This window comes from Danio rerio, chromosome 22 (assembly GCF_052040795.2).
Source record: "Danio rerio strain M-AB ecotype USA chromosome 22, GRCz13ab, whole genome shotgun sequence".
NCBI classification, from domain to species: Eukaryota; Metazoa; Chordata; class Actinopteri; order Cypriniformes; family Danionidae; genus Danio; species Danio rerio.
In genome coordinates, this window is record NC_141042.1 from 23,121,316 (window position 1) to 23,144,141 (window position 22,826).

Genomic DNA, 22,826 nt, shown 5'->3' on the forward strand with positions numbered 1-22,826 from the left:
GTGTTGCAACAGTGTGTGAATATAACCAGGCTCTAATGATATAAATTAATTAATTAAATTTTTCATAACCAGACTTCATAAATACAGTCTGTAGAAACACTTTAATTAACATTCTCCCATTGTACGTGTCATCAGAGGAGGAAAGCCCCGCCCATTAGTGACGATCTCACTGAAGCACAGGCATTTGTAGCTCCACCCACTGGCTGCGAGCATTTGAATTTAAAGTGACAGTCACCAAAAGGTACAATTATGATGAAAGCTATTATGGGCAGTTTCTAGGAGTTTTAAAAAATGATCTGTGGTGTATTTTGAGCTGAAATTTCACATAAACACTTTAGGGACATCAGAAACCTCTTTTAAAAAGATTTTGCCTCTTTTAAAAAGTGCAATAACAGGTCCTTAGTAAAGGAAAAGCAGATATACTGATCATAATAAAGACCAAAATGATCAAACTAGTTAAACAATGCCTCTGAAAACTGCTGTGTCACTCGTTTCCAAATGCAGTTTGGTTAATTTGTATAATTTATTCCCCGTCACAGTCAGTCATTTGTATTATAGAAATGTGTGTTGTTTGACAGGTCTGCCAGTGCTGATCGTCACCATCACACTGGCCTCTGCCTCTGGGAAATACACTGCTGATGGTCACTGCTGGCTCAGTGTTCAGAACGGCGTCATATGGGGCTTCGCAGGACCCGTCATCTTCATTATTATGGTGTGCCCTTACTTCTATTATTACTGTTTCACACTTTAAAATACAAATGCTCAATGAATTATTTAGTTATTTAACCATATCCAAAATAAAGTGTGTTTGGAGTGTATTTTTTATTATATAAATACACACATTCATGTACAGTGTATATATTTGTTTTCAATTCATATTTATATATAAATATTCATATGTACAGTTAAAGGCAAATGTATTATTGTGAACGTTTTATTCTTTTTCAAATATTTCCTAAGTGATGTTTAACGGAGCAAGGAAAATTTTTCACAGTAGTTATTATCATGTTTTTATCACAGTATATATTAATATTTAAGTATAAGTATATTAAATATATAAGTGTATTTTTTTTCTTATGGAAAAAGTCTTATTTTTAATTTTTAAAGCAATTTATTATTTGCTCCATTCAATTTTTTGGTTGTCTACGGAACAAACTACAGACTTGCTTAATTAACCTAACTTAACCTAATTAACTTAGTGTCTTGTAAAATATTATGGACTGTCATCATGGCAAAGACAAAAGAAATCAGTTATTAGAAATACCTTAATAAAACTATTATCTTAAAAATGTGTTGAAAACATCTTTCTGTTAAACAGCTCGTGGAATAATGTTTGAAAAAAATTAAAGTTTCACAGGAGGGCTAATCATTTTGTCTTCAACTGTAAATAATACAAATAATATATTAATATTTTTGCTTTGTACATTTTTGAATGTTGTGTTTGTATATATGTTTGTATATATAAATGTAGAAGAAGTCGATATACACAGTTTACACACATACACACACATATTATAAAAATACAAACTTTTATTTAGGATTTTATTTGTTCTGATAGCTTTGATGCAGATACACAGACATGTATATAAAGTAACACATGCTGTTATTGTGAATATGTCATCTATAATAATATTTATAGTATATAATTCTGATTTATTACTTTGTATGATAATAATGAATATGCATGTAAATGTGTGTTTTTAAATATGTATATGTCATTTACATTGCTTTAGTACATTATATACTTTAATACACTATATGCATACTTATATATATTTTCTGTTTATTATACTTAGAAATATCTGTATGCATGTTTATTGTAATTTAAGTGTTTGTGTCTATTATATTTGCATTTGAAGTCAGAATTATTAGACTGAATTATTAACCTCCCTGTAATATTTTGTTTCTAAACGTAATAGTTTAACTGACTAATATCTAATGACTGATTTCTTTTATCTTTGCCGTGATGACAGTACATAATATTTGACTAGATATTTTTCAAGGTACTAGTATTCAGCCTAAAGTGCAATTTAAAGGCTTAACTAGGTTAATTAGGTTAATTAAGCAAGTAAGGGTAATTAGGCAAGTCATTGTATAACAATGGTTTGTTCTGTAGACCTTCGAAAAAAATATTCTTAAAGTCAAGTGCTATTTTGGGGTTTCCGTCTGAAATTTGCCTACCCAAATTCAAAAGCTTCCTAAATCCACATTAAGTTGGTATCATTTCAAAGAAAACCCTTTGAATTTTTATTAAACACTGTTGAAAGTGATTAAAATAATTGTATATGTTGCCTGTGTTATAATATAATAAACCCCTCTAAAAAAAAGAAGACCTTTTAGGTTTTGTGCAGTCTAGGTTGCTGTAATTATTTTTATAGGTTCCCGCACATATCAGTAATCATAGAAAAAATAAAAAAATGTCTCCATCATAATCTATGCAAAAGTTATTATATTCTAACTGATGAGAAAACAAAACTACTTATGGGGGTATTGGGCCGGTACGGACCTTTAAAATTTCAAGAATGCAGAAGTAAAATATGTTATGGACCTGGACCTGGAGGAGAAGCACTTTATCAGCATCTAGACCAGCAGCCTGTAAGTACATTTAAGATTTGTTTCAGTTGTTGTGTATGGTTTGAGGACTTGTTTCCAGCTGTTTGTGTAAAGTTGTAGGACATTTAAACTTGCTTTCAGTTGTGTATAATACTAGAAGTTGTTTAGCCACTGTTTCCTTGGTTACTATAAGAGCTTGTGTAGCGAACGCAAACGCGGTTTCGCGTCGTCCGCCTCAGTTTCGGCCCTTGTTTTGACTCGGGAGGCGTGTCCAAACGCCAGGTAACCACTATATAGCGAGCACGCTAGCATTAGTCGGCAGGAGAAGCACTTTATAAGAGCTTGTGTAGCGAACGCAAACGCGGTTTCGCGTCGTCCGCCTCAGTTTCGGCCCTTGTTTTGACTCTCGAGGCGTGTCCAGCTGAATTCAATCAGCTAGTGCTTTGGGGTTATATAAACAACTAGTTCACCGCGGCAGCGGTCGCGGCAGCCTCGTGTGAAGACCGACGAGGGTAAAGACCATCGACTCTACCTGCGCGACTCCACCGAGCAAAGGCACCGACAAAGCACTTGAGTACTTTACTTTCTTGTTTTACTTTACACTTATTTTTTGTTGTCAGTGCACTTTTATTATGTGTTTTCTAATTCCTGTTGTTACTAACACTCGCAAAACACGGGAGGTGCGCTGCAGGCGTAATCCTCACAACCTTCGTTCAATACATGTATCTACTATTTCACAACTCTCTCTCTCCGTGGGCCTCTGGAATTGTCAATCAGCTGTTAACAAGGCTGATTTTATTACCTCCATAGCTACATATTCTGACTATAATCTCATGGCTCTAACTGAGACCTGGTTGAGGCCGGAGGACACTGCTACACATGCTACTCTTTCTGCTAATTTCTCTTTTTCCCACACTCCTCGTCAGACAGGGAGAGGGGGTGGGACTGGACTACTAATTTCCAAAGAATGGAAATTTACTCTGATACCGTCCCTGCCAACAATCAGCTCCTTTGAATTCCATGCAGTCACCATTATCCACCCCTTCTACATAAATGTGGTTGTCATCTACCGCCCACCAGGTAAATTAGGTCACTTCCTAGATGAACTGGATGTTCTTCTCTCATCTTTTTCTAATTTTGCCACTCCCTTATTGGTGCTAGGTGACTTCAACATTTACGTTGACAAACCGCAAGCTGCAGACTTTCAGACTTTGCTTGCCTCTTTTGACCTAAAAAGAGCACCTACTTCTGCTACCCACAAATCAGGTAATCAGCTAGACCTTATTTACACACGACACTGCTTCACTGATCAAACAATAGTAACTCCACTACAAATATCTGATCATTTCCTTCTGTCTCTCAACATCCACATTACTCCTGAGCCGCCACACACTCCTACACTGGTTACCTTTCGCAGAAACCTACGATCTCTCTCACCCAATAGACTATCCACCATTGTTTCAGACTCTCTTCCTCCATCTCGCAAACTCACTGCACTTGATTCGAACAGTGCCACTAATACACTCTGCTCCACACTAGCATCATGTCTAGACCGATTATGTCCTCTTGCATCCAGGCCAGCCCGTGCCAGTCCTCCTGCACCCTGGCTCTCGGATGCTCTCCGTGAGCATCGCTCAAAACTTCGGGCTGCAGAGAGAATTTGGCGGAAAACTAAAAATCCTGCACACCTCTTAACATACCAAACTCTTCTGTCCTCTTTCTCAGCTGAGGTTACTTCTGCAAAGCAGACGTATTACCGTCTGAAAATCAACAATGCCACTAATCCTCGCCTACTTTTTAAAACATTTTCCTCCCTCCTCTATCCTCCTCCTCCACCCGCATCCTCCACACTTACTACTGATGACTTTGCTACATTCTTCTGCACCAAAACTGCAAAAATCAGTGCTCAATTTGCTGCACCTACAACAAACACGCAAGATACAACACCAACACCACACACACTCACCTCTTTTTCTCAGCTCTCTGAGTCTGAGGTGTCCAAACTTGTGCTATCTAGCCATGCAACCACCTGTCCACTCGATCCCATTCCCTCTCATCTCTTGCAAGCCATCTCTCCTGCAGTCATACCAACACTGACTCACATAATTAACACATCTCTTGACTCTGGTTTATTCCCCACTACATTTAAGCAGGCTAGGGTAACCCCACTGCTAAAGAAACCCAACCTGGACCATACGCTACTTGAAAACTACAGACCAGTATCCCTGCTTCCATTCATGGCCAAGATTCTGGAGAAAGTAGTGTTCAATCAAGTCCTGGACTTTCTTACTCAAAACAATCTCATGGACAACAAGCAATCCGGCTTTAAGAAAGGCCACTCAACTGAGACTGCCCTGCTCTCGGTCGTGGAGGATCTCAGACTGGCTAAAGCAGACTCTAAAGCATCAGTCCTCATTTTGCTGGACTTGTCAGCTGCTTTTGACACTGTCAACCACCAGATCCTGCTATCTACGCTTGAGTCACTGGGCGTTGCGGGCACTGTTATACAATGGTTCAGATCTTACCTCTCTGACAGGTCATTCAGGGTGTCTTGGAGGGGAGAGGTGTCCAACCTACAGCATCTAAACACTGGGGTACCTCAAGGCTCTGTTCTTGGGCCACTTCTCTTCTCCATCTACACATCATCTCTAGGACCAGTCATCCAGAGACATGGATTCTCCTACCACTGCTATGCTGATGATACCCAGCTATACCTCTCTTTTCATCCTGATGATCCCTCGGTTCCAGCTCGTATCTCAGCCTGCCTGTTGGATATTTCACACTGGATGAAAGATCATCATCTTCAGCTGAACCTCGCAAAAACGGAAATGCTTGTAGTTTCTGCCAACCCGACTCTACACCATAACTTTTCAATCCAGATGGATGGGGCAACCATTACTGCATCCAAAATGGTGAAAAGCCTTGGAGTAACGATTGATGACCAACTAAACTTCTCTGACCACATTTCTAGAACTGCTCGATCGTGCAGATTTGCACTCTATAACATCAGAAAGATCCGACCCTTCTTATCTGAACATGCAGCTCAACTCCTTGTTCAAGCTCTTGTTCTCTCCAAACTGGATTACTGCAACTCTCTACTAGCTGGGCTTCCAGCTAACTCTATCAAGCCTCTTCAACTGCTCCAGAATGCAGCAGCACGGGTTGTCTTCAATGAACCTAAACGAGCACATGTCACTCCGCTGCTAGTCCGTTTGCACTGGCTGCCAGTTGCTGCTCGCATCAAATTCAAAACTCTGATGTTTGCCTACAAAGTGACTTCTGGCCTAGCACCTTCTTATCTGCACTCACTTCTGCAGATCTATGTGCCCTCCAGAAACTTGCGTTCTGTGAATGAACGTCGCCTCGTGGTTCCATCCCAAAGAGGAAAAAAATCACTTTCGCGAACGCTCACGCTCAATCTGCCCAGTTGGTGGAATGAACTCCCTAACTGCATCAGAACAGCAGAGTCACTCGCTATTTTCAAGAAACGACTAAAAACTCAACTATTTAGTCTCCACTTCACTTCCTAATCTGCAATTGCCTATTTGAATATCACACTAACTGTACAAAAAAAAAAAAAAAAAAAAAAAAAAAAAAAAATTACTAACACTTCCCTTCTTAGACTTTACAGACCTGAAACTTGCCTTTAGTACTTATTCATTGTTGCTCTTAGTGGTGTAAATTGCTTCCTTGTCCTCATTTGTAAGTCGCTTTGGATAAAAGCGTCTGCTAAATGACTAAATGTAAAATGTAAATGTAAATGGTACCAGATTCGCAGAGTTAAGGAGGTTAAGAGGGCTAGTAATATTGACCTTAAAATGGATTAAAAAAATTAAAAACTGCTTTTATTGTATCCGAAATAGAACAAATAAAACTTTCTCCAGAAGAAAAATATTATTGCACATACTGTGAAAAATCCCTTTCTCTGTTAAACACCATTTGGGAAATACTTAAAGAAAAAATCACAGTAGGGCTAATAATTTTGACTTCACCTGTATTTATGTGTTAATTATTTTATTATTTGCTTCTGTGCATTTCAGGTGAACATCATGATTCTGACCCGTGTAGTGGTGATCACCATCGCCACCGCCAAGAGGAGATCTTTAATGATGGCCCTCAATAACAGTCCTGAAGAGCAAATCTCTGAGCAGATCAGGCAAGACGGCTCTCTTTCTTTCATATTAACACACGTTACCCTCATTAGATCATTCCTCAGCGCTCCATTAGACTACTTTTTTTGTCTAACGCTTCGCCACATGGAGGCACCCTTTCACAGCTAAGTTCAGCTGTTCCTGAGTCAGATTGATCCTCACTCATTCTGTTTTTTTATTAAAATGATCTATTTGCACATTAACGCTTATTTCAACATCAAATGTATTGTTTTTTTGCTACTTTAAGGTAAGAAACTACAGGTGAACAGGAAAATAATAATAATATTAGTTTTTTCTCAGTTGATTAAATATATTCAGAATTATTTTAGTACGCGTTTTTATTAATGTTATGTTTAAATATGCAAATTAGGCATCAATTAATTAAATATGTGCTCATTTGCATGCAATTCTAGCACAGAAACCTGATCATTGAATTTTTTTTTACATATTTGAATGAAAGGTTTTTACAGAGTAGATTTGGGAAATCTATTTTTTAATCACTCCATAATTCATAAAATAGAATGAGAGAAAAAAAATTCACAAGTTATTTTGTACAATATGTTATCAGGCAAATTATGTATGATACTAAGTAATAATGTTACTGATTTTATCACAGGATTAAAAACATGATTGTTTTGAGAAAACTAAACATTAAAAATAAACACTGTACTCAAAATCAACAAACACAAATCGATTAGGAGCAACAAAATACACCTAAAAGGCTAATTTGGATGTTTACAATAAGCATTTTAATAATAAGTGTTTCTAAAATCTCAAAATTGACAGGTTGGGTTTTTTTAACATAAATCTTAAACTATAAAACAGCAATCCGCCGTTATATATTTTTAAAAGCAGCCGTTTATACAGATCCCCCTGTTAGTTTATAGATTCGGCGTCTCCTTGAGACCGTAAATAACCACAACGCAAATTAAGCTGCCACCCGTCCCCAGCGTTTCGACCTCCGGCAGCAGTCGCTGAGGCCTCCGTGTGTGCAGAAATATCAATGTGATGCTTGAAAGCCGCTGGTCAAACCCAAGGAAAATCAAACACACGTTTCCTCTGCTTGGCAGGGCCAGTCCGCACCGCAGCTGGTTCGCTTTAGCGGTTACCTGACTAGCGAGGTAATTTTACACTAAACAGAATTAAAAGCCATTTAGCGTGGAAATTGTCACAATGTGAGAATAAGCAGCAGCTCCCGTTGTGCTGGGAATGACCCCCGGAATCTCTCTTTTAGCAGTGTAAAAAGCTACGGAGAGAGTTTGTGTGTACAAGTATGCATGATTGAAATCAGCTAATTCCGTCGTATCAGATCTGATTATGTGTGTGTTTTGTGTGTTTCAGGGCGGCTGTGAAAGCTGTGCTGGTTCTGTTGCCGATCCTGGGCCTGACGTGGCTTTGCGGTGTGCTGGTGCCGTTCTCCGTGGTCATCGCTTACGTCTTTAGTCTTCTCAACTCACTGCAGGTAAGAGTGTCTCTCTCACACTCACTCACTCGCACACAGTCTGGGTTTAACTCCATTACTTTTTTCAGTTTTATTGAAATATAGCACTGCATGAAAGTTATGAGAATGTTCAATTCCGTTTATAGATTTACCAGTGTAAATTAACCCTCTGAAATATTGAATATTGAAATATATATTGAATATATATATTTATTCAATACAATATAGTATTGAAGGATACATAAAAAATTGTATTATATTTAAAAAATAATTATATATATATATGTATATATATATATATATAAATATATATATATATATATATATATATATATATATATATTTTTTTTTTATATATATATATATAATAAAATTTTTAACAAAGTATCCGTCAAAAACGTAATTGACTTATTTATTTCTAAGAAAACAAGTGTCATTGCATAATATATATTTGATTTTTGTTTTTAAATTTTATTTATTTATTTCGAACACCAAAAAAATACAGTTAAATTCTTTAAGCAAAATACGTTTCATCATGTTCGAAATGGAGCAGGATAAAGTGCTATCTTATTATTGTTTAATTAACACCATTACCACACATCATTAATCTATTTCTTCAACTTATTTCTTCTATTACTTATCTCTTCTTTTTAAATGAGACATATTTCATCCTTTTGACATCTTTTACATATTTAATGGTTAATTCACCATTGGTGCATTTCCTTCTTATAACACAGACCCAAAACATACTTTACTTAGTTTACTTAATTAACTGAAATTTCATCATACCCTTTTTATTTAGTTCTTTTTTTTTACAATCACCTCTATTCATCAACATATTCCTTTAATAATGTATTATTTATACATTGTATACATTTATTTGTATTATTACAATCACATCTATTAATCATTTTTTTCCTTTAATAATGTATTCTTATACAACTTTTTAAATTGATTAATATCCTGACATTGTTTGAGAATCTGTTCTAGACTGTTCCATAATTTCACACCACATGCATACAGACATACACAAACTTTTTAAAGTTGTCCTTGTTTTCAACCTCCTAAGATTTTTTTCTTCTTTCAGATAATATTCCCTCCTTGCCTTTCTTCAGAAAATGTTTGTATGCATTTTGTGTGAACTTTTAGCTCCCGAAAATACCCCAATTTCTGTTTAACGGAGAGAAGATATTTTCAACACTTTTCTAAACATAATAGTTTTAAAACTCATTTCTAATAACTGGTTTATTTTATCTTTGCCATGATGACAGAAATTAATGTTTTACTACATGTTTTTTAAGACACTTGTATACAGCTTAAAGTGACATTTAAAGGCTTTACTGGGTTAATTAGGTTAACTAGGCAGGTTAGGGGAATTAGGCAAGTTATTGTGTGATATAATGGTTTGTTCTGCAGACTATTGAAAAAAAAAACTAGCTTAAAGGGGCTAATAATTTTGACCTTAAAATTAAAAAACAAAAAACAAAAGCCGAAAATAAAACAAAAGACTTTCTCCAGAAAAAAGATATTATTAGACCTACTGTGAAAATTTCCTTGCTCTAATAAAAATAATTTTAAAAAGAAAAAAAAAAAATCAAAGGGGGGCTAATAATTAAGACTTTATCTGTATGTATGTATGTATGTATGTATGTATGTATGTATGTATGTATGTATGTATGTGTATGTATATATATATATATATATATATATATATATATATATATATATATATATATATATATATATATATATATATATATATATATATAAAATTGATACATTAGTTGTAATTGTGCAAATGCTTAGTTTCGTGAAAAAATGTGATCGTTTTACTTTATTCATGCACATTTTCATGTTTATTATGTGTGGAAAGGCTCTGCATATTTTACGCATCAGACAGTAACTATTTGCTTAATTGATAATTATAATAACTATTATTACAATTAACTACAAAATTATAATACTTTCAGCACATTACTAGTATTTTTCATCAACGCAAACTAGTATTTTTTCTTTTTTTAATGATTATTTTTCCATAAAATAATGTATTTTAAACATCTTTAAGCATTTTAAGCAAACACCAGTCACAACTTATGTAAGGCAATTAGCACCAACTCACATGTCGAAATTCTTCCGCACCACTAATACCAAAATTGTAAGCTTTGTCCATGAAATCAGGCTCATATATATATATATATATATATATATATATATATATATATATATATATATATATATATATATATATATATATATATATATATATATATATATAAAAGTGTTAGTGGTCTAAAAAAAGACATTTGCACAGCTTTATCTTTTGACAATCATATTCATACAGTTTTTTATCCACACTGATGATGAAAAGGAAAAAACTAAGTGTGGATTAAAAGTGGATTAAAGGTTTTTGATTATTAGTTTTATTAATTTTGGATTCAAATCTACACCAGCCAGGACATCTAGACACTGAATGAGATCGTACTGCCGAAATCTGCTAAATACAGTATCAACAACAGCAAAATTCAAGTTCAAAATTCATTTAATGTTTTTTTAGTCTAATAAAGAAGATTTAAAAACATTTATTTTGTTATAAAATGTGAGTTCACTGTTATATTTAATAGGGTTAATCACGTTGTATCAGCTGAACATGAGCAAATGTAATGCTAGCCACAACTAACAAACTATCAAGATTTAATCCATTTTGTCATCTAAAAATTGACAGTCCAACTAATGTAAATCAGTGCAAATCAAAAGGGTACATTTACAGGAAGGTGGTCTTTTGGGGCCTTGACAATGCAAAAAACTGAAGTGCAAGTCCGCATGAAATCAAAATGAATAGTGGGTAATTTGTTAGTACACATTATTAGTCTTAAAAGTCTTTAGTAAGCTTTAGTAAACTTTAATCAAATCCTGACCATTTGCTTTCACTTTAAAAAGACAGACCTTCTCTGATAACAAAATTTAACCCCCGCCCTCTACTGAATATTCCGTTTCAGTCGGACGCGCATCATCAAACTAAAAGTCTGCTGCAAATTCCAGTTCGTGCTGACTTATAAATGTAAATAAATAAAAAAATTACTTTAGTCTCTGTACAAGGCAAGCTGCGCAAATGTGGTGTTGATGTCATGTTTATATGTAATATGCGTGTCAAACGTGAGTACTTGGCAATAAAAGTGACAATAGTGAATCACAGGTAACAACATCACCGCCTACAGGTCGGGCATACATATTACAGCATTTTTAGTCAATTTAATGAAGGTCATTTTTTAAACGTCACCTGCACACAAAACTTTCATGTAAACCTCCAATTTCTTTTTAGTTAGTGTTATAGTTACCGTCTTTGTTGTGTAAGGACTCAAGTTGTAACTTTGCATACACAGTTGAAGTCACGTAAACAGCATTAGCGTTATCGCTGAGACTCGCAGTGGCTAGGCTGAGGTAAACAATGTTTGAGTGAAGTAATAATTGCTGTTTAGCATGGATACGGCTCAGACTGAGAGCATATGTGTGTGTTTGACTGAAGTGGAATGAAATTTTATTCAGACTTCTGGGTAAACTCAGCCTTTTCTCTGAGACGTTATTCTCACGTTTGTGCGATTCATTCATATCTGTAATAGCAGCTAAAGTCCAGGTTTTCTCTGCGTCTCAGTGTTTCTCTTTTAGGAGCTGTGGGTGAAATTATTTTTGGCGAACTACATAGAATTCATAACAGATCCTCTTGTACTTCCTTCCCCCATTAAATCATTTTTTTATTGTGAGTGAATTTGTTCTTAAAGCTACTTTATTACAGCCAATTTAATAGATTTTTAGCTGTTTGAACATTCTGTGAAATATAGCTTATTTTAGTCATTATTAATTTATGTGTAATGCAGATTTTAGCTGACAGGAAAACAAAATAATTTGTATAATTTACAGGTCACTCTTTTCTTATTTGTATTTTATTTAATGCCATCTTTGTGCAGAAGCTTTACATTAGCGTTCAAAACACATAGCAGTATATTTTTATTTATACTAAGGGGTTGTTGCATACTTGATTCTGATTGGCTGATGGAAATTCTGAAGTGGGTAGTTATAATCAGATAAACGCACAACTGACCTCAGGTGTCAATAATTTTTTAAATAATTCAACAACTCATTGTTTGTTTTTTCCTTATTCGTAAGTTTCAATTTTGTTTTGTACACATTCAATTCTTAAATCATAAGAACACTTTATGGAAATAATTTTGAGTAAAAATAAAATGTACATTAAATATGTTAAAATTATTAACACATGTAACACCATACGTGTATGTATGTGTGTGTGTGTGTGTGTGTTTGTGTGTGTGTGTGTGTGTGTGTGAGTGTGTGTGTGTATATATATATATACACACACACACACACACACTCACTTATATATATGTAAATATATATATATATATATATATATATATATATATATATATATATATATATATATATATATATATATATATATATATTTATTTACACAGCAGTTCTGTCTTGTTCTTGAATCTGATTGGCTGATGGCTGTGCAATATTTTGCAAATAACAGCACATGTCCAGCCTCTTAAACCATCACCCTTGTGTATTACTTCGACCACAAACAGCAACCATATTTATACCCTAGTAATATTGTGATCTCCCTAATGCAACAGAGAAATACTGAGAAGCCTCTGTAGACTGATGATGTTTCATGCCGTTCAGGGTTATATTCTTAAAATGTGAGCAAAATCACCTGTTTTGTCATAACTTTAGAAATTACGCTAAAGAATCATTCAAACACTAGCTCTAAAGTGATGTTAGTGAATGAGAAACGGCTTCGGCTGTTCTGACAGTCAGCGCAATATGTGAATGAAAGGCTGAATATAGTAGTTCCTCTTACAAATTGAATTTCTCCGTATTTGATTTTCTTTTTTATATGCACGATTATGTCGTCGAACTGTTGTATAAATGCTATATCACACTCGTAGCAGTTTGATGTGGCTGTATTTCGGCACTGGTGGGACACCTGCGGCCTCGTGCCAATGCATGCCTCCCACCAGTGCCGATATACAGCCACATTGCACTGCTACTCGTGTGATATTGCTCATATACAGTGTGTGTGTGTGTGTGTGTATGTGTGTATGTGTGTGTGTGTGTATATATATAATATATATATATTTTTTGTATTCATTTAGTCATTTTCAGTGTGGTTTGTTTTATTTATTTTTTTAATTTATTTCAATATAATTGTTTTATTATTCAACTATATTTATTACATATTGAATATGAATGGCTTATAATTTTTAAGCAGTTGTGAAATATTATATAGAATACTGCATTCATTTTAACATATGCCTGCCTTCACTTAAAACAATGAAAATCAGCTCTGATATTAAATCAAAATAATTTAATTTCTCAATGCCCAATGTCAATATCTTTGTTTCTGAGCTTCATACAGAACATTGATGTGTTATTTCGATCAAAGAAATAAAAGTGTGTCATTCTTTATGCGTTACAAGCCTGTGCGGTTTGAATCCCGTGTTTGCGATGTGTGAAGCTCCTTAATCAGTTGTTTCTGTAATAGAGCTGTATATATCACCAGAAAATCAATAGAGATTTAGCCGGACTCGCATCATTAAACCACACTATAAATAGTTCATTTTCCACACTAATTAAAAAATGTCTCAACGCAGTGATAATTGATGTAGGCCTTCCTGAAACAAAGTCACAGTTTACTTGCTTCACTTGTTTTCATTCTCTCTGCCGTGTTTTGTTTGTTTGTTCATATTTTATGGCATAGTTTTGCATTAAAAGCATGTAAAACCTAGTTTGAGGTCAGAAAAAAAGCATATTTATGTCTCTGAGGCGCAGTACGGAAAAGAAACTTGCGTGTTTGAAGGTAAAATTGTCCATAGATGTTGATGTTGTTTTTCTTTTTATCATAAACACACTATAGTCACTGCTATAAATAATGTTTTCCTATGGATTCCCCTCAAACAACATTTTTTTTTTCAAATAATAAACTAGAAATGGATATAACATTTGTTTAGCTAATTTAGACATTATATATTTGATACTGAAGAACTGTGTAGATGGTTCCTGTGTGAAAAGTCTGGTTATTCGTGTCCTTCATTGCTGAAAGCTGCTATATTATTAAATAGATTAAAATTTCCTTATTTATTCACACACAAGTGTGTCTAAACTTTTATGAATTGTATTCTTCTGTTGAGCACAAAAGAAGATATAAAAGAAAAAGCAGCTGTTAAGATCTTTTGTAGAAACTAAAAATACTTTGCTAATCAATGGCTGTTTTTTCCAACAATCTTCGGAATATATTCCTGTGTCCAGCAGAAAAAAAAACTCAAACAGGTTTGTAACAAGTGGAGGATGAGTAAATGATGACTTAATGATCATTTTTGAGTCATCTGTCCCTTAAATATAGACTGCTTCATAGATTTGACATAAATACACTGTTTTGTTATTTTCCTAACAAAACCTGTTTTGCTTTACATACACTGTTAAGTGTTTTTGTAAATTACACAGTCATTTACTGTAATATGTACTATATTTTTCTGTAGGACATTTATGCAGTATGTTACTGTATTTTAAAGATGTATTTTGAACATTACTGTATATTTTACAGTTAAGATATACAATACCGTAAATACATATAAAGCAAGATAACTGGTTACTTAATGTATAATGAGCTAAATTTAAAGTGTTATGCAAACAAAAGTAGCAAAATGTGCAGACTTCTTTTGCAAAACAAAAGATGGCTGACCTGCCAAACTGACGGCAAACTGTACAAAACATCACATCATTTTTTTTGTCTTGGTGTACCCTTGTAAATGTCTTTATTGTTGAGCCCTGGAAAGGCTTATTTAGAATATATTATAAAACATTAAGTAAAAAATAAATAAATAAATAAACACAAAAAAGCTTTATCTTACAAAATTGTGTGAATTAAGATTAAGAATTAAGTTTTATAAAATGTAAGAAATTGTGTTTTTGCATAAGAAATCATATATTGTAATTGTATGTTATATATGTATTAGACATATTTTTTAAAAACAAAAATACTCTAAAAAGCTTACATTTTAAAGAATAATATTGTAATTGTAATATATGTGAATTAGGTTTACTTGCATAAATCATAGCAGTTTTTGAAAATGCAAGGACTTGCATGTTTTACAAAAACCTTAAACCTCTATTTCTGAATTTATAAAAATACTTTTATAAAAACTAGAAATGACTGAAATAAAATGATTTTTTAGAATTTCTTTTATTTCGATGTACTGTAGCTATTATATTTATATTATAATTTATTTCTATAAATCCACGATAACCGAGCTTAATTTTCTGCATTACTGCATAACATGATGAAAAACCAAATCTAACCTCACACCAGTGTTAAAAATCGTTTTATGCTTAATAATTAGGTAGAAAAAAGTGATACAGGAATGCCTGATTGTTACAAGCTTGAATAGAACAGAGTATTTAACACATAAAGATTTGTAATGCAATACATTTCGGTACCACTTTAGTTTAAGTGCTAATTGCAGTTATTAACTACTGCCTTATTCTTGCCTTTTATTACAATATTAACTTATTTTATTTATATTATCAGCCTGATCTCACAAGGAAATGTAAATATTTTACATTTTGTAGGTTTAGTGGCTATTTTGTACGATTTTGTGAGAGTTTAGTTTTACGAAAATATACAATTTGAAAAAGGAGGCGTGGCACCCAACCCTGCCCCTTAACCCAACTGTCATTAGTGGGTGAACAATTCATAGTAAATTGTACAAATGAAAATCATATGAATTAACCACTAAATCAAAAAGTTACGTTGCCATGAGATCGTGTCGACATAACTTATTCTACATCACTTATGCTAACTAATCTAAACTTAACTGCTCCCTTAACTGTAATATGAAGCAAAATAGTAGTTTATACTTTTATTTTTGTCATAAAAGCAGTAAAGTAAGTAATAAAAAAATTACTACAGATTTTGGCTTCAAATCATTCCAAACAGAAAAGGAGTCAGAGGTTTTTTTGTAGATGTGGAATCTACAGGAAATCACTGCAAGCCTCTGTAACGCTTTCACAGCTTAGATATTTTGCCAGCCTCTTCCTTTTTCAAATGTGGCAGGTGAAAATACAATTCCCATGTGTCAAAGTCCAAACTCTTTTCTCTCTAAATTCCACTTTTTGTTTTGCCCACGGCTCCTTTTTATACCTTTAAAAGTGTTTTGTTAGGAAAACCAACCACTTTATTAGCCACACAAACAGAAAACGTACATACAAAGTTTGCCTATAAAGCAATTCACGATACTTCTTTCACTTCAACAATTAAGGTTTTTTTTACGCCACATCTTTTTTGTTTGTTTTGACGTGCATTGAAAACATACCTCCGTTTTGCATCCACAGGGTGCTCGAGTCGCTCAATTGCGCAGACCTTGTGTTTAAGTGCTTCATATAGACGTTTCAGGCTCTTAAATACCTCCGTACGGCCCGTGGTTTTTAAAAGAAACCCAGACGGCGTGCGCTCATATGAATGGCGGACCGCATGGGGCGCTGAATGAAGCATTCTGCCATCTGAAGTTGCTTTGATTGAGGATTACGTTCGTAATTTTCATTGCTTTCTGAGGGAACGCCCTTGAAAACGTGAAGAATATTACAGGCACACTTTATCCGGCGGGCGTTCAGAGTCCTAGATGGCCTCATGTGAAATTTCTGTCATGATTTTTTTTTTCTTCCCGCCCCTCCATGTTTCACTGTATTTTCAATAGGCAGCAATAACAACATAAAACTTAAGCCAGAGGACTTTATTGTTAAATCAATAAAGGGAATAATGTTGACAAGCCCTTTTCATCGGCCGCACTCGCTGCTGTTTTGAGTGAGGGGCCAAATGACATGAGAAGCAGTTTGCTCTTATTTAGAGACCTAGGATTCATTCGCATATTTCAGAAACATTAAAAAAGGGGTTTACATGCAGCAACTTTTAATAAAATTTGGTTAGCTTCTACATTTATTGTCAAATGTTTTTATTTTTATTTTGTATAAAAGTTTTTGTAAAAACATGACATTTTCAAGTTTTACAAGCTTAAAATAGCTTCATTTAATTGTTTTATCTTTAATGAAGAAACTCAATTAGCATATTTTCTACAAAATGTTTTTTAAGATTTAGTTAAATTGTACATTTAAAAACAAATAGCTTTATTTATGTGTTTTATAAATTTTTTTTATACAAAATATGAAGTTGCTATTTATTTGCATATTTCAGAATTAGTTTTTAAGTGTTTGTCCTGTAACAAATTTGTAATAATTTTTGGGAGCTTCAAGAATATAAAATAACACAAAATATAATATTTTCAGTACCATTTCCCCCAGAACATTTATTATGAATAACTTAGTGACTATTTGTGTTAATCTCTGTTTGTATTTAATTTAAGTAAATTAAAGTATAATAAGTAGTTTCATTTGCATATTTTGTACTAGGGATGCTCTGATCAGGATTTTTGCAGCCAATACCGAGTACTGATGCTTTGTCAATGTGATCGGCCAATACAGAGTACAGATTCTGAAGCTTCAAGCTTTATAATGCAATACTTAAGTGGAGATCTCGTCTTACCTAAGAGAATAAATGAAAGATGCTGCATATAATACCTTAAACACATTTCTTTTAACCATTTAGTGTGGACATAGCCAGAAGCAGATTTACAAAAAAATAATAATAATTTAACACAGATATAAAAATTGGTAAGAAAAATGACAAACGATGCAATTTGAAAACACTGCAAATGATAAAAGAAGAATTCCACATGTCTCAATCAAAAGTTTGTAGTGCATATTTGATGCAAAAGAAGTTAAAATGCACACCTATAAATCACCTACATAAATCCATTACTGTTTTACTAAAAGGACAGGCTTATAAACTACTGTCTATGGCAATGTGTATTACAAGAATTATATTATTAACTATTAATGAAAAAAATAATTTAAAAGTTTTATTTATCTAATAAATACAGCCAGCTTTTAGTAAACATGCAATACTGTCAAAACACAGAACCTTCAGTTATTATATGTAAAAGGCCTATATACATTCAAGACCATTCAAATATTTACAAATGCAATGGCTGCACTTGCAACAAAGAGACCATCACTCACTCGAGTCGAGCTAAAAGACTGTATAAACAGGTTGCTCCGCATCTGTATATATTTTAGCTGTTGTGGCACGATCATCGATTTTACCTCTTCACATGTTGTGGCTGCTGTAGGCTATGCATAATTTTGTACACACCTTTAAACTTAAAATAGCTTTATATTAGCATGTTTTGTAAAATGGTTGGTTTGCATATTTTGTTTAAAATGTTTTTGTAAAAGCTTATAGGGTATTCTGTCTTTGTTTGCTCTGTGTAACCTGAAAAACAAATAAAAAAACCTTGAACAAAAACCAAATATTTATGTATTAAATATAAAAAAGCAAGAAACAGATGCTATATTTACTAATGTTTTCGTAAAAATTCTTGATTTGCTTATTTTATAAAACATTTTTATTATTATTTTTGTTTTTTTACGATTACTTAATTAAAAGGCTTTTAACCTTATACAAATGATATTTATTTATTCAGAATGCATCTTACAAGACTTATAGTTTGAAAATCACATTTTTAATGCTATTTTTGGAGTTACAACATTGTGAATCATTTCAAATTACTTACCTCCAGGGCCATTGATGTAGAAGTTAAAATAAAGCATAATAATGTTTCATAACATTTAGTTTTTATGAGGTGGGTTGTTAGTCCAACGCTCAACCCCCAGCCTGGGGGACCAAGACACACACGTATACACTACGGACATTTTAGCTTACCCAGTTCACTTACAGAACATGTCTGTGGATAGTGGGGAAACCGGAGCACCCAGAGGAAACCCACGTGAACTTGAGGGGGAGAATATGCAAACTCCACATTGAAATGCCAACTGACCCAGCCAGGGTTTGAACCAGCGACCTTCTTGCTGTGAGGCAACACTGCTACCCACTGTGCCACTATGTCGCCTGATTCATTTAAATTTGCCATTTTTATTGAAAAAAAATGGTTAAAGAACATTACTGTAAATGGTCTTCTAATAATATATTGCTAATTTTAAACTGTAACAAGTTGTTAATGCATCTACATATAAATAATATTGTAATATTAAAGGTGACGCAGTAGCGCAGGAGGTAGTGCTGTCGCCTCACAGCAAGAAGGTTGCTGGTTTGAGCCTCGGCTGGGTCAGTTCACGTTTCTGTGTGGAGTTTGGATGTTCTTGCTGCGTTTGCGTGGGTTTCCTCCGGGTGCTCAGGTTTCCCCCACAGACATGTGGTTCAGGTGAATTAGATACAGGGTAAAATGCCTGTAGTTAATGAGTGTGTATGGATGTTTCCCAGAGATGGGTTGCAGCTGGAAGGGCATCCTCTGCGTGAAATATGTGCTGGATAAGTTGGTGGTTCTTTCTGCTGTGGCGACCCCGGATTAATAAAGGGACTAAGCCGAAAAGAATATGAATAAATGAATGTAAGATTAAAGCAACATAATCTCCCAAAAGTCATTGATTTATTCTGTCTTATTTACCAACTCCTGAACTATAAATACCAGCATGTGCTTCTCTATCAGGCTGAAAATAAATGGCTTTCGATGGGGGGAAGTAGAGGTGCTTCATTTGGCCATAAATCGCACGACCCTCCGTCATCCAATCTCGCTGCAATGTCATTCAAAAACTCAGCGCTATCCATTACCGGTATATAATAGGCCCTCCGCCATGCATTGTCCATAGCATTATACGCTCATAATTCCCCTCTATCAATAACTTTGAGGATAGAGAGTTTAAAGGGGGTTTGGGGTCACAAACTCAGGACAAGTTTTTTATGTTGTATAGTAAGATGGATCCTACAACCCATGAAATATTGTTTAAAATAAATAAATATTGTAAACTAAGTTATACATAATTATGATTTTAAAATAAATCTTTCATAATTTTTATGATGTTATTTATTGTTTGTTAACCTTTTATATTTTGGTTAGACTTTCTGCATGTTGGTTACACCCCAGTGACTCTGATTTGCCAGATTTTGTTTATTTATTTTCATTATTTAAGTAAAACCACAGCATTGTTTGTAAAAAAAAATCAATAAATAAAGAAGCTAAAAAAATAAACAATGTAAATATTTACGCCACTTGTTTCTTTTTTAAAATAATCAACAATATTTATGAATATTTGTTGTGTTTACTTTGTTGTTTTGTGTTATATTTATGTCTGGTCTGTTTAGATTTTGTTGATTTTTTGATTTGTTATATTTTTGTATGTTTGTTTTGTTGTTTTTCTGTTTTTTATTATTTTTGGTTTGTTTGTTTGTATTTTGCATTGTTTTCTTGTTTTTTGTTTTTGCTGTTATGTTTGTGCTGTTTTGCTTTTTTTGTTTGTTTTGTTTCTTTTTGTAATTTCATTTCTTTATTGTGTTTTATATTTTATATATTTTTTTCTGCATTATCCAACTAGTTACATTTGGTAATTTGTCATTTGTGTTTATGCAAAACAATAAAAAGATGACAATATTTAATGTTATGTTCTTTTAATCACTAGTAGAGCTAGTATAATAGATAGTATAGCAGAATTTAATTTATTCATTCGTTCATATTACTTCGACTTAGTCCCTTATTTATTAGGGCTCACCATAATCCCTTATTAATTAGGGATCACAACAGCAGAATGAACTGTCAACTATTTTAGCATATTTTTTTTTTATTCAGCGGATGCCCTTCCAGCTGCAACCCAGTACCTGGAAATAATAGAATAGGTATAGAATACAATCGAATATAATAGGTATAGAATAGAATAGAATAGAATAGAATAGAATAGAATAGAATAGAATAGAATAGAACAGAACAGAAAAGACCTATTTAAGGGGAAGTGAAGCACTTAGTCAAGTTTACATTAATTTGAAAATTGATTTCCACTTTAATGAAAATATATAAACAAACTCAACTAATGTAACCAAGTTGAAGAAAATGGCATGTTTTACTATAGCTTTTAGACCTAGGGCACTGCCATTTTGGAATATCGCTGTGTCTGGCGTCACAGGGTTGGTTCCGTTTCCTCAGCTAAACAGACACAGTTGAAGTAAAGGACTGAACATGGAGACTGCAGGCCTAATTTAACTCAATGCGTGAAGTTGTGGGCTCAGAGCTGGTGCAAATACAAGCAACAGATGTGTCTGATATAAATATACATATATTTATTCTACTTTTAATTTTTTTCCCTTTTAATTACCTATTATTTGATGTGCTTTGGTCCACTCTCTGTATTATGCTGCCTGACTGCCTGTCTGGGTTTCAACCATGGTTACTTTCACTTTTTACTATTACAGCCCTCACCTCTTGTTATGTTCAAACCAAACTAAGATTGGCACAGTTTTTCACATGCCAGGTTTTCACATCTGTCTTACATGTTAAGAGAGTGAGTTGATCAACTTGATAAGAGAATATGTCTTGACATAGTCCACAAAGACGTGACTTAGTAAAGCGTGAAGTCATGTTAGTTATCATTTTAATTGTTACATTAGTTTGAATGTAAATCCCCTCTTCAGGCAGCGCTACACCAGCATAGGAAAATGGACCGATCAATCAAACAAAATATATTAAATAGCCTCTATTGTGAGTTTTTGAAAATGACCTTCCATGCAGTGTGTAACACAGCTCTAAGTAAATGAAAACATCCAGCTGAGGTTTAAACCTAAAAGTGTACCGTGTTTAAAACTATTTATTCTTTAGCGAACTATTTGACTCAGAGTTTAATAAACAAATTGAGTTGGGTTCTGATCTTTTGTTTGATCACATCGACGTTGTTTGATACTAGTATACACCACCAAATATGTACTTCCAGTTCCAGTAAAATGTGCATGCACTTTCCCTCCACACACTAGCAGAGGCGCTGGGGATCACGGGACTGATCGTGACACGATGAGGATGATCACTGTCGGATGGAGATTCGGCTGCGGGGAATAAAGGGTTAAAGTTAATTTTCCCAACAATACCACAGTGTAGCCAACCCAGTGTTGTTGTTTTTTTTTTATCATTTTTTTTTAAATTATCATTTTTTTGATGATTGACACCATAACCTACGCTGCAACATGGGATTCGTCGGCCATTTGATATAAAAGGAGCAGCAGAGCTTTGACAGGGACATTCTCAGTAACTTTTACAGTTCAATTAGACCAGTTTCTTCTTCCTCCGGATAATAACATGTAATTGTCATTAAAATTGTTGCCTGGTTTTGTGTAGTTTGCAAAATATGTGTTTAATTGTGTGTTATAAGTTGTAATCACTCTGCGTGGCTTGTAATCAAGTATCCATTATAGATCAGTGCTTGTACTGTATCTCTCAGGTTTAATCTGTTATTAAACTATTCACATATCGCGTCCAAAACCATGTTAAAAACGTGACGCTTGCTTCTTCCTTTACCGATTTTAAGTGCATTTCTGAACTGGTGATCCTCTGCTGTTTGTCTTTGCTTTGGCCACCATCAGCTGTTCCTACACACACGTAGCGCGATCAATTTTCAAAATAGTTTAACTTTTGCCACTGTGTGGATTAATACTGAATGTGTGTTGTTGTTATTACTTGGGGTTAGAGTTAGAGTAGAGCAATATGTTGGTCTTT

General features: G+C 33.9%; 2 protein-coding genes across 9 annotated transcripts in view; both read left to right on the forward strand.

The window, feature by feature from the left end:
• The window catches only part of LOC101884238 (adhesion G protein-coupled receptor D2), a 139,230-nt gene that overhangs the window by 20,555 nt on the left and 95,849 nt on the right, over positions 1-22,826 (forward strand). For 6 of the 8 annotated variants that reach the window (XM_087304307.1, XM_087304309.1, XM_087304310.1 and 3 more), the window contains exons 18-20: positions 579-712; positions 6,594-6,709; positions 8,046-8,166. In XM_087304307.1, coding sequence (XP_087160433.1) covers positions 579-712; positions 6,594-6,709; positions 8,046-8,166 — 371 coding nt within the window. Of the gene's footprint in view, positions 1-578; positions 713-6,593; positions 6,710-8,045; positions 8,167-22,090; positions 22,458-22,826 lie in introns of those variants that run through there. The other 2 variants (XM_087304313.1, XM_087304314.1) reach the window with 2 other exon arrangements.
• Positions 2,558-6,362, forward strand: LOC141380324 (uncharacterized). Its single transcript, XM_087304316.1, has 2 exons — positions 2,558-3,633; positions 3,715-6,362. Exons 1-2 carry the CDS (start codon positions 3,186-3,188, stop codon positions 6,081-6,083), a joined length of 2,817 nt encoding a protein of 938 aa, XP_087160442.1. The 5' UTR covers positions 2,558-3,185; the 3' UTR covers positions 6,084-6,362.

What these genes read in the sequence shown, in the direction of transcription:
- LOC141380324 (XM_087304316.1), top strand. Translation starts at nt 3,186, where the DNA reads ATGTGTTTTCTAATTCCTGTTGTTACTAACACTCGCAAAACACGGGAG. An exon ending in TGTCATCTACCGCCCACCAG is followed by an intron (nt 3,634 to 3,714) that starts GTAAATTAGGTC and finishes TATTGGTGCTAG; the next exon opens with GTGACTTCAACATTTACGTT.